This window comes from Myodes glareolus, chromosome 11, assembly GCF_982192425.1.
Source record: "Myodes glareolus chromosome 11, mMyoGla1.1, whole genome shotgun sequence".
In the NCBI taxonomy this organism is placed as follows: Eukaryota; Metazoa; Chordata; class Mammalia; order Rodentia; family Cricetidae; genus Myodes; species Myodes glareolus.
Window position 1 is genome coordinate 39730554 of NC_142036.1, and position 14471 is coordinate 39745024.

General features: G+C 43.1%; 1 protein-coding gene across 9 annotated transcripts in view; it reads right to left on the minus strand.

Annotated features, from left to right (window-relative positions):
* The window catches only part of Gpatch2l (G-patch domain containing 2 like), a 57136-nt gene extending 43065 nt beyond the window's left edge, over positions 1-14071 (minus strand). For 8 of the 9 annotated variants that reach the window (XR_015004384.1, XM_085697353.2, XM_085697354.2 and 5 more), the window contains exons 1-2: positions 13978-14071; positions 11247-11918 (exon numbers count right to left, since the gene is read on the minus strand). Coding sequence is in view for 8 of the 9 variants with exons in the window: in XM_085697353.2 (XP_085553479.1) it covers positions 11247-11908 (662 nt within the window). In the remaining variant the exon portion in view is untranslated. The remainder of the gene's footprint in view (positions 1-11246; positions 11919-13977) is intronic. The other variant, XM_085697358.2, reaches the window with a different exon arrangement.
* Positions 14072-14471: the final 400 nt, after the last annotated feature.

The window sequence follows — 14471 nt, forward strand, 5'->3', positions numbered from 1 at the left end:
CCTTTCAGTAAAAACAACTTTCTTTTAGCACCTTTGTAGACAAGCTCAAGATTGCAAGATGTCAGGCTTCTGCATATTCTTTCCCACCGCCAAGCCTTCAAACGTTTTTCTAACTTTTTCAAGAACCTTCTGACTGAACAAGGAAAAAAGCTGTTTCTCTCTTCTGTTCAGAGAAACTGATCCCACCTCTGCAGAAACCATCTCACGTGTGGTCCTTTTAAGCTGAACAGAAGACAGAATCTAGCCTCTGAATCTTCAGATAAAAAGGAAAATTAGCCAACGAAGAGCAGATAATGCAATGCTAACCAATTAAAGAAACAGCAGCTCGAACAGTCTCTGTGCCTCCAGGGTTTTGCTCAGGAATTGTCCTGTCCTCCCCACTCTCATGGGCTTATGAGATCCAAACCTACCAATGTACACACAAAACTCTTCTAGACTAGCTCTAAAATAATGGAGAGAACTATATTACTTTGCACAAAAATCCCTCAATCCAATCCTAAAGTAGGAGAACAAAAAAGTTTCTAACAGGAAAGTAAAAGACTCTCTCCCCATTGGCCCAGTTATATGTTTACCAGACACTGCTGGTACCCACACCAAGCCTAGCAAGAATCATCTCAATGGCAACTTAAATGATGCACTTGATAAATCTTCAGGGTCAAAATAGCAGGAGAGGAATATAAAGAATTAGGAGAGTGCTTTCCAAAGACAAATATCTTTCAATTAATAAGGGATAGTATAGGTCTGGAGTTTAGCCTTACAACATTAGGAAAAGCATCCCCTTTTAACAGCTGGAAAATGTCAAAAAGAGTCACGGGGCAGGAGGGGTGGTAAAAAGAAATTTAGCAGAGGTCAGAGAACAACTTACAGAAGGTGAGTTCTCTGGTTCACTTATTTATTTGTGTATGTGTGTGCATACACTTATATGGTGGTCAAGAGGACAACTTCTGGGAGTTGCTTCTTGTCTTCCACCATGTGGGACCCAGAGATTGAACTCAGGTTGTCAACCTTGGTAGCAAGCACTCCTACCCACTGAACCATCTAGCGGGCCCTATGGGTTGTCTCCTTTCACCCTGTGTGATCCAGGGATAGAACTCAGATCATCAGGCTTAGCAGCAAGCACCTTCACCCACTGAACTGTCTAACTGACCCCATACTTCTCTACAATGCTTTCCCCTTAAAAAATATTTCCATATATCATTGAGCAGCATGATCACCATTTTAAATGAGACACAAAATTAGAGCCTGGAATTTGGACCACCAGCTGTATTATCTAATTACTACAGCATTATTGGAAAAGCAACTGAAGCACAACCAAACGAAATAACAGAAGTGTAAAGGAAGCCAGCGTAGCCAGCACCTCCCACCAGTATCCTATTAGAATGAAAAGGTGGTTGGCACAGACACACACATCACTTACACTCTGCAAGTAGCGTTTTGCTTTATCACACATCATACAACACACACATCTAAGCTTCCCACCAGAACTTCTTTGTAATTAGAGGCTCTCTCAGTGGAGCAGATGATTAGGCACATATTCACATCCACATAAGCATGGATCACAGGAATGAGCCCCATAAACTGCCCCTCACACTTCCTCTACTATAACCATCTCAGTCCATCACTTAACAGTCCAGCATTATATTCTCAGAAGTGACTTGATGGCTTTCTCTCTAAAGTGTTCTTTCCAAATTCCAAAAATGAATTGAATGTACTTTTAGAAGACTAAAGGTTATAGTTTCAAGTGCATCTAAGGTCTCAGTTTTTAAACTATGGTATCTTTATTTTATTGGAAAAATGAATTGTTTGGTTTTATTTCATTTTCTCAATTTGAAATTCATGCTTATTAGAGAAAGCTGAGCCAATGAAGTGAAAACCCAATCTCAGTAGAGAAACATCTTCAGCAGTCATTCTCAACTAGAGGCAATTTTGCATCCCTCTCAGGGTCATTTAGCAACGCCTCCAATTTTCTCTCTCCTTACTGGGGACAGAAGCCTGGGCCTCACCACTGGGTGTACATACACCGCCACAGATCTTGGAAGCATTTTTCATAATAATGGCATTTGGGTGAAGAGAGAGAAGTACACTGGTGCTTGCTGACCAGACAGCCTAACTGAACACCAGTGTCAGTGACAGACGAAAGGCTAAGGAGGACACTGATAAAGGAAGATACCAATGTCCTCCTCTGGGCTCCACACCCAACTGTGCACATCTGAGTGCACACATTCACACAATACACACACACACACACACACACACACAGTTGAACGATAAAGTTATCATACATGTTTGTTGTCCCCATTTATTAGCCAAGAAGCTTAAGACATTATCTCTTACATATAATTTTTATATATTTAAAATTAAGCAGAAATTTATGGCTCTTATGATTATTACAATAACAAAAGCTTTTAGGTTAATTTTTCAAATTTCGTAATAATGTATTTAACAAAAACTTTAAAAATATTTTAGAATCCAGAAGAAAGTAAAGTGTCATTTCTACACACACGCACTGACCCAAGACACCCCTACTCTTTCCCCCTATTTCCTGCCATGCTTCTGGGTAGAGGTGGAGACTATGAACTGCAGGTCATCGTGAACCTGAATCCATCTAGATAGTACCACAAATGCAGCCAGTAACCTAACCAGTTCATGTGAAAGGTACTAGGACAATTGTGTAGTTTGCTGGGTACACTAGACTGGCGGCTGACCTCAGAGAAGCCCACCCATCCTTCTAAAGCACTGTCTACCTATTTGTAGCATTAACAGCAGATGAGTGTTTTGCCTGTATGTGTGTATGTGTATTATATATATGTTGGTGTCTGTAGAGGCCAGTAGTGGGTGTCAGATGTCCCTGGTATTGGAGTTACAGGTGGCTGTGAGCTACCATGTTGGTGCTGGGAATCAAACCTGGGTCCTCTCAAAGAGCAGCAGTGCTTTTAACCAATGAGCCCTCTCTCCAGTCCCTATTTCTAAGGCTTTCTGTTGCCTTTCTACATAAAATTTATCGTTTCTATATGTAAGACGAAAACAAAGCTTTTCTCCTCAAAATTCTGCTAGCAAATACAGCCCCTCATATTTATCACTGGGGATGAATGCAATGGTATTTTCATCCCTTTTAGGATCTGTCTTCATACCTGGTCCAACCAGACTGCCAATGCAGAACTTAAAACACACTGTCAGGACACATATGGGGAGAGAATTGTTTTCTTTAGTTCTCAATTTTAAACTCAGGTTTAATTTTTTTTTCCATTCAGTAATTTCTTTTCCATCAGTTGTATCTCTTAAGCCGTTCTTTGCCAATGTCTTGGTTTCTTCACTGGGAGAATACATGCACTGACTGGGCTCTGATTTCTTATCCTCCAGACCTGATGTCCTCTCTCACCATCACCTCCTCCATCTGCATTCTGAGAAGACTCCGATGTCTTCCTATCATCAATTTTTGTCCTTCATTTTGTAATTACAATTATACCTTAAATTTCCTTGTACGTTTTTCTCCCAAATACTGGTTGTCTGGATAGTCACTTTCCAATTCTGTTTCCTATTTCAAAATGATTCTATCTATTTGTATCCTGGTGAATACTTCCTAAAATATTCTTCTGATTGTCAATGCAGTCTTCAAAGGTTTGTTCCTCCCCTAAACTTTGAGAATGATGTTCCCCTTTCCATCATTCTACAGAATATGTTCAAAAGTCTCTTTTAGTGAACATGTCCCAAATTATTTGTAATATTTCTCTTTTAAATAAATGAAACTGGACAGAATTTAATTCAATTCCTCTGACCTCATGTTCTAGCATGTTTTTAGTCATATATCACTGTATAAAATTCCACATTTCACTATGATATCCTTATAACTGTATACCACATACCGAGCTCCTAATCAGCCCTCCCACTGGCTTTTCCTCCCACACTGGGCCCCTGCCCTTTCCTCTTCCCAAATGGCTGCCCCACAGCTTTCAAGTCCTTTTGTTTGTTTGTTTTTTGAGACAGGGCTTCTCTGTAGCTTTGGAGCCTGTCCTGAAACTAGCTCTTGTAGACCAGGCTGGTCTCGAACTCACAGAGATCCGCCTGCCTCCCGAGTGCTGGGATTAAAGGCGTGTACCACTGCCACCCAACTCAAGTCCTTCTTTAAAATGTCTAGATTATATATAAGAGAGAATATATGTGATATTTGTTTTTCTGAGCCTAGCTGACTTCATTTAGCATGATCTCTGGTACCAGCCATTTTCTGCAATGATATGATTTCATTATTCTTACTAGCTAAGTAATATTCCATTGTGTCTGCAAACAGCATTTTCTTTGCAGCTAGGCTGAGTCTATAACTTGACTATTGTGAAAAGTGCCACAACAAACATGGGCATAAAGTATCTCCGCCCTGTGCTGGCACGAATTCCTTCAGGTATATAACCAGGAACAGCACAGCTGGATCATTAATTTTCTTAGAAGCCTCCATACTGATTTCCATTGTGCCTGATTAATTTACATTCCAAGACAGTATAAGTGTCCCCCAACCCCATCCTTGCCAGCATTTGCTATTGTTTGATTTCTTGCTGACAGCCATTCTGACTGAGGTAAAAACTGAGTGAATGTCAATGTATTTGATTTGCATTTGCCTGATGGCTAAGGATAATGAACATTTTTTCACATATTTATTGAGAGTTTGTACTTCTTTTGCGAACTGTCTGCTCAAACAATATGCCCATTTACTGCCTGGATTATTTATTTTGGTGTTTAATTTTCTGAGTTCTCTGTAGACTCTGGATATTAATCAGAAGAATAGTTGGCAGATTTCTTCCCATCCTGGAGGCTCTCTTTATTCTGATAATTATTTCTTTTGCTGTGCAGCAGATTTTTAATTCCATGTAATCTTATTTGTCAAGTTGGGGGTGATTTCCAGTTATCCAAAGGTCACTGGTTACTATCTGTCCAAGAAAATATACATATATGCCCTCAGGCCCATTCTCCTTTGCCAGACCCACCCCTAACCAATAGGCAGGAGACCTTGATAGAATTCCCAGGGCCACTGGGTTTTCAACTCACACAGGTCTCCTAGACTGACACTGAATCACCTCCCTACCCTCACTACCTGACTCACCCCAACCTACCCCAGCAATTTGTAACAAACTGAGGCAGATGAAACATGACAGTCTAGAATGTACTACAAATGTAGAGGAACTTTCTCCTTTTCCGGCCATGCAATACTAAACTGTATGCTTGAAGGCTCAACTTCCCATGACTGCCTCCTACACACAAACACCAATCATACTGAGAGAACCAGACTTCCCTATCCACAGAAAACTCAAAGATAGAGGTTGGAAGTGAAGGAGGAAGTTAACACACCACCTAAGAAGTTCTAGCCATATTTGCATTTCTGAACCCAGGGTTGTCTGAGGAGAATGCACACAAGGTCTTGCATTTGCAGGGCAGACAAGATTACATTTCACAACATACTAGCCTGCAGCAGAGGAAACCTGGCTGATAGGTCAACTCTCAAATCCTGGTTTCAGGTAATGAGAGTGTGCAAATGTTTCATTTTTTCCTGTTGTTTTCTGCATCTATTACATCTGCTTAATGACTGATTGGGGGGTATGAGTGTCACAGTGCATGTATGGATATCAGAGGACAACTTGTGGGGAGCTGGTTCTTCCCTTCCACCACATGAGTCCTGGAGATCGAACTCACATTCTCAGGCTTGATGGCAAGCAGCTTCACACACTGAGGTTTCTCACTAGCACAAATGTCTGATTTTTCCTAAGTATTCTAGTAGGTAGTTGAAGTTGTTTATTAGATGCCTTTTAAAATAGAAATTCAAAGAATTCCTAACAGCAGGCAGACGAAGAAGCACAGGATCTTCAGGGTCCTTAAAGTAGTGCTCCAGCTCATTTCTCTCAGCTCTGTGATAATGGTAATGGACATCAAGCCCATGCTGGAATCCCTAATTGTTGAAGTAGCTAGAACTCAGGACTCAGTGAAATGATCCACTTCATTTTCATTTTCTGCTCTTTAATATTATATATTTACTGTTTAGATCTGTACTTTCTGGCAAAGCTCTTTTTGGAAGGGAGGCTCTAAGAGACAGACCTTCAAATACAGTCATATCACGTGTGCCCCCTAAGTGTCTTCGGACTGTTTCTGAGGACGCACTATCAGAACAGACTAAGCTATAGAAGCGGTCTGTGCTAGTCTTCCAGTGCCTTTCAGTGAGTGCTGTCGATAGCTGCAAAGGTAAGTATTTACTTGGTCGGCATCTCTGTTTACAGAAAAGAAAAACAGAACTTCCAACACTACATATATTCTTTCCATTGCCCCAGTAACCCCTGATTAATGACCTCCACTTGCAAAGGAGACTACTTACCTTAACCATGAAATAATGAATGCTATTGATCCAACAAGCTGCTGCTATAGAATGTTATTGATCACCCAATCTTTGGTTAAAATGGTCCTCATTTAGCAATTTCACTGTCACAAACACCTGGAGCAAAGCACACTCATAATTAAAGAGTTTGGGGCAGTTCAAGGGAGAGGTGATGGACAGAGATCTCAGCTTCCCCCCATTTATTCTCGCTCCTGAGCTATTGTTTGTGTCAGAAAGGATATTGATTTTCTATAAAAATAAGAAAACAAGAGGCACCAAGGGGCTGCAGAAGGTCAGCTTGGGCTGAGGAAGGAGGGGACAGGTCTAGCATTCCATCTCTGTCACTTGCCTTCCAAGAAAAGGGAATATTTTCTTTCTGTGAAACTGGCCTCTAATCCATCACCTGAGGAAGGCTCTTGATGTGACTTTAGGCCATCACCCAACCAATCTGCTCATAAGAGAACTAAACTATATTCAAGACAAACAAACAATGCACTGCCAAAGAGCAGAGAACACCAGACTAAGCTCCATCACTTAGGGATAAGTGATATTCAAAAAATCTGAACGAAGTAATGATATTTGAAGGAATAAATTTTACAAGATTTGTAAAATCTAAGAGTATTCACTCCCATAAATACACAGAAGACATTACAGTAATAATTTGATCTTTATAAAGCATGAATAAAGTTATTATGTAACACCCACCCATTTCTAAACCCTCACAATTCTTGGCTGGAATAAAACTGAAGAACAGAACAGAGAAAGAAAAGCATAAAGAAACAGCAGCAAGGCTTAAAACCGTTAGTAATTTTAAGTTGCTAGCAAAAAGTAAATTTAAGTAAACTAGAAATAAAGCCAATCAACATACACATTACCAAATCAAAGCACTTAACACATGATTTCTTAAAACACTACCCACAGACTAGGCTAAGGTTAATAATCAACTTCTTATCTCAGTAATTTTACAAGGTGGATCAAGGTTGGTAAGTTTACACGGCTGATGGTGAGAACCCTCAACATGACTGACAGGAAGTAAAGTTCAACACTTTGATCTCTATGTGATTGAAGCATGGCATAGCCAAGCAGCTTCATTAAATAACAGCCACAGGGATTCTTGAAAGGACTTCTTTTAAAGCAGAAGGTAGAATAATTTTGACATAATCAACTTGCCAACAGGGAGTAATACACAAATCATAACTATTTTCTACTTGCAGTCTAATGTTAGTCCTGCTTATAAAATGGGGCTTGGGTGAGGCTCAGTTTCAGAGTACCTGCCCACCATATACAAAGCTCTGAGTTCAACCCCCAACACTAAAGTGAAACAAATTACAAGCCATAAGCCTGTAATTCTAACATTTAGGAAGCTGAGGCAGGAAGACTGCAAGATGCAAGTCATACTGAGGTAAAGACCCTACCTTAAATAATATAGTAATAATGAGTAAAAATAAGTAATAATTAAGAGCAGCTTGGAAACTGAAAATTTTTATTCTACTTCAATGATGAGGAAAGCTTGAACATATTCTGATGCCAGAGAATAAGAAGCACCCTTCTCTCGACAGAATGTGTTTAGGGGAAAAATACAAGGGCATTTCTATTTGTAACTACAGATAAATGGAGACAAGTCAAGGAGTGATTTAACATTCCTTTAAAAATTTGATTCTAGCTATTGATTTTTAAAAACAGAGTATCGTATAGCCCAGGCTGGTCTCAAACTCATTAAGTAGCTGAGACTGGTCTTAAACTCCTGATCTTCCTGTCTCTACTTCCCAAATACTGGGACTAAAGAATGCGCCACCATGTCTTGTAATTCAATTACACATTTCAAAGACTTTTTCTTAGTGTGTGTCCATTACTATTACCATAAACCCACTGCTTAGTTTCCCTGTATTTTAAAAGAAATTTGGAAATAGAAATGGATAAATGAAGATGGAATTATTTAGTTTGGCCAGAATCAGGGAGAGAAATCTCTTAGGTAACAGCATCACCAGCTATGATGAACTAAGCCTGGAAATACACATGCTAACTTAACGGGGAGGTAGGCTGTCCAGACTGTGAAATATCTTCCTGTAAGGCAAGCACCTCTTCTGGTCACTACTAGGACTTCAGCCTCTCCCTGCTCCAGCATGGCACTCCTGGGAAAAGTTTAAACTCTGGGGTCCATTGTTTCAATAATCTTAACAGTGGGCAGTGAGAGCACAAGGCTTTTTAAGGTGTGTATGTGAGTGTGTGTCCAGAAAAGAGTACCGGATCTCCTTAGAGCTGGGATTACAAGTATGTAACCCAATGTGGGTGCTAAGAACTGATCTCAAGGCTTTTTGACAAGTACTGCTGAGCCCTTTTATCCAGCCTCCAGGAGGGTCTAGCCCCTCTCCAGCCACTGCTCACACAGGACCAATGTCACACTGCCACTTCACCCATTATTTCTTCAGTGATAAGAACTCTGGCATCCCTATCTCTGCAAGGGTCTGAAGTTCTGGCCAGGGGGGAAAGCCCACGGGGGAGAGTCAGGTCTCTTCAGTGTGAAAAGAAGAACTTCATGAGAACTCCTGTTGACTTCAGTTTCTCCTAGATCTCAGATTAGAACCTAGAGCCTGACAGCCTGGGATAGGAAGGGACAGAAGACAGACACATCACTGCTGGACCACATGCCTACATGCCTAGGTCCTGTGCTGGGAGTTGTGCTTAGAGAAGACAGCTGACAGTCTCTAGCACACGCACTATCTTCAAGCTTAACAAGAAATTCCAGGGAAGAAAAAGACACAAGCAACAATCTAACGGGCTATCTTAATTCTCCATTCTCAGTTCTAAGAGTCTAAGATGTCAATGCCTGATCTTACAGTACCTTGAATGCAGAAACAGAAGGTTTCAGAATCATAAAAGGCTACAAGTTGGCTAAGCAATTCTTGTTTGATTAAAAATAGTATGAGTATGAGGGAAGAATACCTTTATAATCCAAAAACTACACATAAATTGGATAAACAGGATTAAGAATCAAACTTAGAAGAAAATTACAAGAGTCAAATTGTAAGCCTACCTCAAAACAGCTGAACACACTGGCAAAATAGAGTTAGTAAGAAAAAGTTTGAAAGTTAAATTAAAAGGCATTCAGAAAAGGAGGAAACACACAGACCTCCACGACTTGTTACCAACACAACCTTGCCTTGGTGGACCTAAGCTTTATGCCTTTGAGGGTGGGAACTTCAGAAGAACAAGGTCCTAAGAAAGGTTACCTGTGCTACCCTGTAAAACATAACAGGTAGCCAAACCTGGTGAAATACGAGCTTGGAAATAAGTTTAACTCTGTCTGAGCACTAGGTGACCCTGGCAAATTACTCAAACTCTAAACCTAGTTTTCTCTTCTAAAAATACAAATAATGAGGTTCTACCATAATTGTAAGGAATAAATAAAAACATTCAGCAGACACGCAGTACAGGGGCTACCATACAGAGTGAGTACTTAACAAACCTGCAGTGCTCAGCCCACCTGCCACCCCTGACGGCAGGAAGAAGGGTAGCAACATGGTAGAGCTGCTAAACATCCTGCTGTGTGTCACAAAGAACTGTCCCAGACACCAAAGGCATCCTCACGGAGAGGTCACATTTTAACTCTAGTAATAATATTCAGGTATCAGGCTGCCAAGTATCCATGTTTGCAGGGTGATCTGACATGGAGAGAAGTGAGTTACCAAAACTACACTGACATTTTAAACATGCAACCACCAGAGTACTTTATCATGTGATACAAGATTAAAAGAACTCACAATGTTATTTTCAAACCACACTATATATGCATACAATTTAAATGTCTGCCATTGGGAAACACTCAAGGACTGACCAAGACAGCTCAGTGAGTAGGTTAAAGCACCTGTTGCCAAGGCTGATGACCTGAGTTTGATTACACACACACACACACACACACACACACACACACACACACACACGTCACTCACCCACTCAGAGGCAGGCAGGCAGGCAGGCACTAAAGAAGTTCATGAGATGGTTCAGTGGGTAAAGTGCTCACTTGAGTAAGCATGAGGACCTGAACTTAGATCCCTAACATCCACATAAAAGCCAGGAACGGCAGTGCATGTCTATCATCTTACTGTGATAGCTGAGACAAGTGGTTTCCCAGGGCTTGCTGACCACCCAGTCAAGCCACTTGGCAAGCTCTGGGTTAGTGACAATTTCCACAAACAAGGTGAAAAGTAAGAGAAAAACATAACAATTCACTTTGGGCCTCTACGGGCACATGCACATGTGTACACAAACACACACGCACACACACAAATGCTTGCAATACAGTCAAACCATAACTAGCAGAAACAGAATTATAGCCCTAAAGTATAGAAAGTCATGATTCTCATTCTCTCTCTTGTTTTTGAGATAGAGATTCTCTTAACAGTCCTGAAACTTACTTTGTAGACCAGGCTGGCCTGGAATTCACAGAGATCCACCTGACTCTGCCGGGATTAAAGGCGTGGGCCGATTCTTAAAGAGCAAACCTAGCTTGCATTTGTTTACAAACTGCCTAGACCTGGCACCCGTGCTTTCTCTGTCACAGCTGTCAACAGCAGCCCTCGCTGATACTTTGATTCTAAAGAGCAGCAGCTTTGGATGAACTGAATGGTATAAAAAACAGCAAATTATTTTTCAAGACAAACTCCTGGTTTAAAATACATGTTTGAAATTATTTTTAGGTTAAAACTGTTTGTTACACACAACCTTCTTGACATAGAGAAACAGATTCACGAATGACACTTTGCAAGCCAGCTGACTCTAGGCAGCCAGCCTACAAAGGCAACGCTAGCAGAAGAGAGTGGCACTCACTGCAAGCTTGGGATTGCACTCCAGGGAGAATTAACCAGGGAGACCTTTGCTTTAGGAGGGGTGATCTCACCATTCTGACATGTTCTCATCAGAGCCCTGCTTCGCTTCCTCCGCTTCACACTCCATCCTCTCTTTCCTTCCTGTTCTGCTTAGGAAAGTCCTGTTTTCTGCTGCCTCACACAGCCCATGCCCTGATGAGGTCCAGGGAGTGTTCTCCTTCCAGCGGGACAAACGCTGCTTCTTGGCAGACTTGAACCTGCAGCCTCTCTCGTAGCTCCAATCTGACACCTTCAGCTTCTGCTGAAGGCTGGCGGCCACCTCTGACGTCACTCTCTTCACCTTCCGCCGGCGCCTGAGTGGTCGGCAAGGCGCATTTTCTGTAAAGGAGTCAGATTCATGCCAAGAATGTGGCTTACTCCGAATGATGGCACTGAGAGCTGGGTGCCGTTTGCTCACCATTGTGTCATCAGAGTCACTAAAATTGGTGAGCGGAGCCACTTCTCGGCAGTCCTTGGTGGTTTCATCCAGACTTGACTCGGAGGCTTCACTGAAGCAGCAGGCATGCTCTACCAGGTGAGAAAAGTCAGACCTGCGTTTTCGGCCTCTGCGCTTCCGAAGCTGCCGCCTCTGCTGCCTGGGGCTCAGGGCCATCTCCTCCCACAGCTCACCAAGCTTACTCTGCTCAGACGTCTGCTCCAAGGCTGAGGCTAAGTCATGTACCAGCTCATCCATGAGGCCACATCTGCCAGAAAAAAAAAAAAAAGAAAGAAAGAAAAAAGAAGAAGAAAAGCTTGAAGAGGCTTGTGTTTTCCAGTCATTTTATAAAGCACATAATGGCACTGTGGCTCCCTGCCAGGCTACGGGAAATAGACTCCTTTCATCCACTGCAATCACCACTGTTTCTAACATCCATGCGCCTGTAAGTCACAAACATAAGGCGTCTGGCCCTCATTACATACCTGAAATCGACATGTTCAATAGCTCACCAGATGATAACTGGTACATTAACAAAACCAAACAAAGCTGCTTCTTTTCTCCAATTAAATGTGTCCCTTGATTGCCTGAACTTGAGAAAGTGTCTCACCAGAGAGGGGCAGCTCATCACACGACTTCAGCACTATGGCAGAGAGAGCTATGGAGCACTGGACAGAATCCAGTCATAATGGAAGGCTAGGCAGTGGTCTGGGATACCTGCAAAAAAATGCTTGCGGGAGGGAGGAGACAAAGATCTAAGTGGCAGCTATCAGGAAGGCTTTGCAGTGTTCATAAAGAATCTGTGGTTACCCAAGTAGGTATTCACAAAGAGGGAAAAAAGAAAGCCCATGTCTGGTACTACCATGGTACCAACTGCCACCTGGAAGTTACCAGATACATTACACCATAGAATATGGCACTGATTTTTTATTATGATTATTATTTTAGTATAGAACTTTAAGACTACTCATCCTGGTCACCCCAATTATGTGCTTTAGAGCCAATCACACTAAAGCAGGACAGGAATGAAACTAAAATGGGCATGCAGGGTGACGTCTCTCAGATTTCTGGCTAGCAGAAACAACACTTTGAAGACATGAGTAATTTACAAATTTTCATTTTCAAAAGGAATGCCTAATACCAGCTGTACGACACCTAATTCTGTGTACTAAAACAGCTCTTTCTCCCCAGCTCTTGTTAAGCCCAAAGTACATCTTGGCCATAAACAGAGTTTAAAGCCAAGTTCAGACCACATATCCCTTCATGTGATTTACATTTTGCAAAGGACTTTCTAAAAAACGGTTCTCACGGGGTCCATATGTCAACAAATTCAGAGGCAGGGAAAGTTTCCCGGTTTATGTGTCACGTCTGCGAGAGGGATGGGGCCACCTAGCTCCAAAAACTGTCACCCAAACACCCTTCCTCAAGTGTCAAAAGCCTTGCACATAAAAAGACCATTTCCCTTCAGCAATCATGCACATTAAAAGACCATTTCCCTTCAGCAATCGGTAGCAGCCTAAAACGCTCGGGCTGGGGTTTGGAAAACAACTGTCCCTGAGCCCAAAGTAGAGAAACACAAGGAACAGCAGCAAATCTAAGTCTCTAACAAAAAACTACAGCTTTGAAACTCAGGCAGAACTGCACAAACTTTAACATGGAACAAGTGTACTAAACGAAGTGTCCTTAGATGCTGGCGCAGAAGTCTTGCATCTCACGGGGGACAGAGAGAGAGCCCCGGAAAATGCACACCTCCAGGCTTACTTTCAGGAGCCTACCCCGAGAGACACCCTGGTCTGAGTCACTCAGGACGCTGGTGGGCCACAAAGCAGCCAAGACTAGCTTTGCCTCCCCAGTGACGGGAGGAGCGGAGGCAAGAGGCAACTTCTCATTTGGACTCACCCGAGACGGGGTCAGCTGTCTAGGGCAGAAACTGTCTCAAATCTGGTCCTAGTGACTGGGTTCCCACAGCGAAAGGGTGGAAGGGAGGGGGTGTCACGGTACCGCCACCGAGGTGAAAAAAGCCGTGTTTCGGAGGACTCTCCACCATGCCCAGCACGTCCCCAAGGGCCAGGGAGACCCCTGCTCGGGATACCAAGCCTGAGCTCTCGCTGTCGCCCACCAAAGACCCAGCGAGAGCGGAGGGGACTGTCGCCGCGGAGGCCGCCCGACCCTCAGCGCCCAGGCTGAGGAGCCGCGTCTAGGGCAGCAAGGCCCCGCCACCCTCGGTCACTCGCCGCAGCCCCGTATTGCCCTGGGCCACCCCGCTGCAACCCGGAGCCCGGAGCCTAACAGGCGCGGCCCAGCCTCACGGACATCCTTCCCCTCACCGGCTGCCGCAGCCGCTCGCACCCGGCGCCTCCTTCGGGGCTGAAGCTTCTAGTCCGGGTTTCCCTCTCTGACCTCATTTCCGGTCTGGGCCGGAGAGGTGGGGCTGTAACGGTAAGGGAGGGGCGGGCAGTAAGAGACGACACACGCCCTCCCTGCACTTCCGCCCTGCGGAGGGCCCACTTCCGCTCCGCCGTGGGCGGGCCAGCGGGAAACTAGGAAGTGGGGTAGGAGGTAAAGGATTACAGCGAGACCTCACATCTCTCTTAGGTTCCTGACATTAAGGAGAAGTAGGTCACCTGCCTTCGCATTGTTACTCAAGACGTATAAAAGTGTACGTGGCTTGAGCAAAAAGCAAGCCATACTGCATTAATAACCCAAAGCATAAAAGAAATACTAATAACACTAAGTGAACGAAAAAGTTAATAAGATAAATTTCCTGTAGAAGACATAAGCTCTCTTGAAACATAACCCCTGTTTCCTCTCGAGCTGTGCA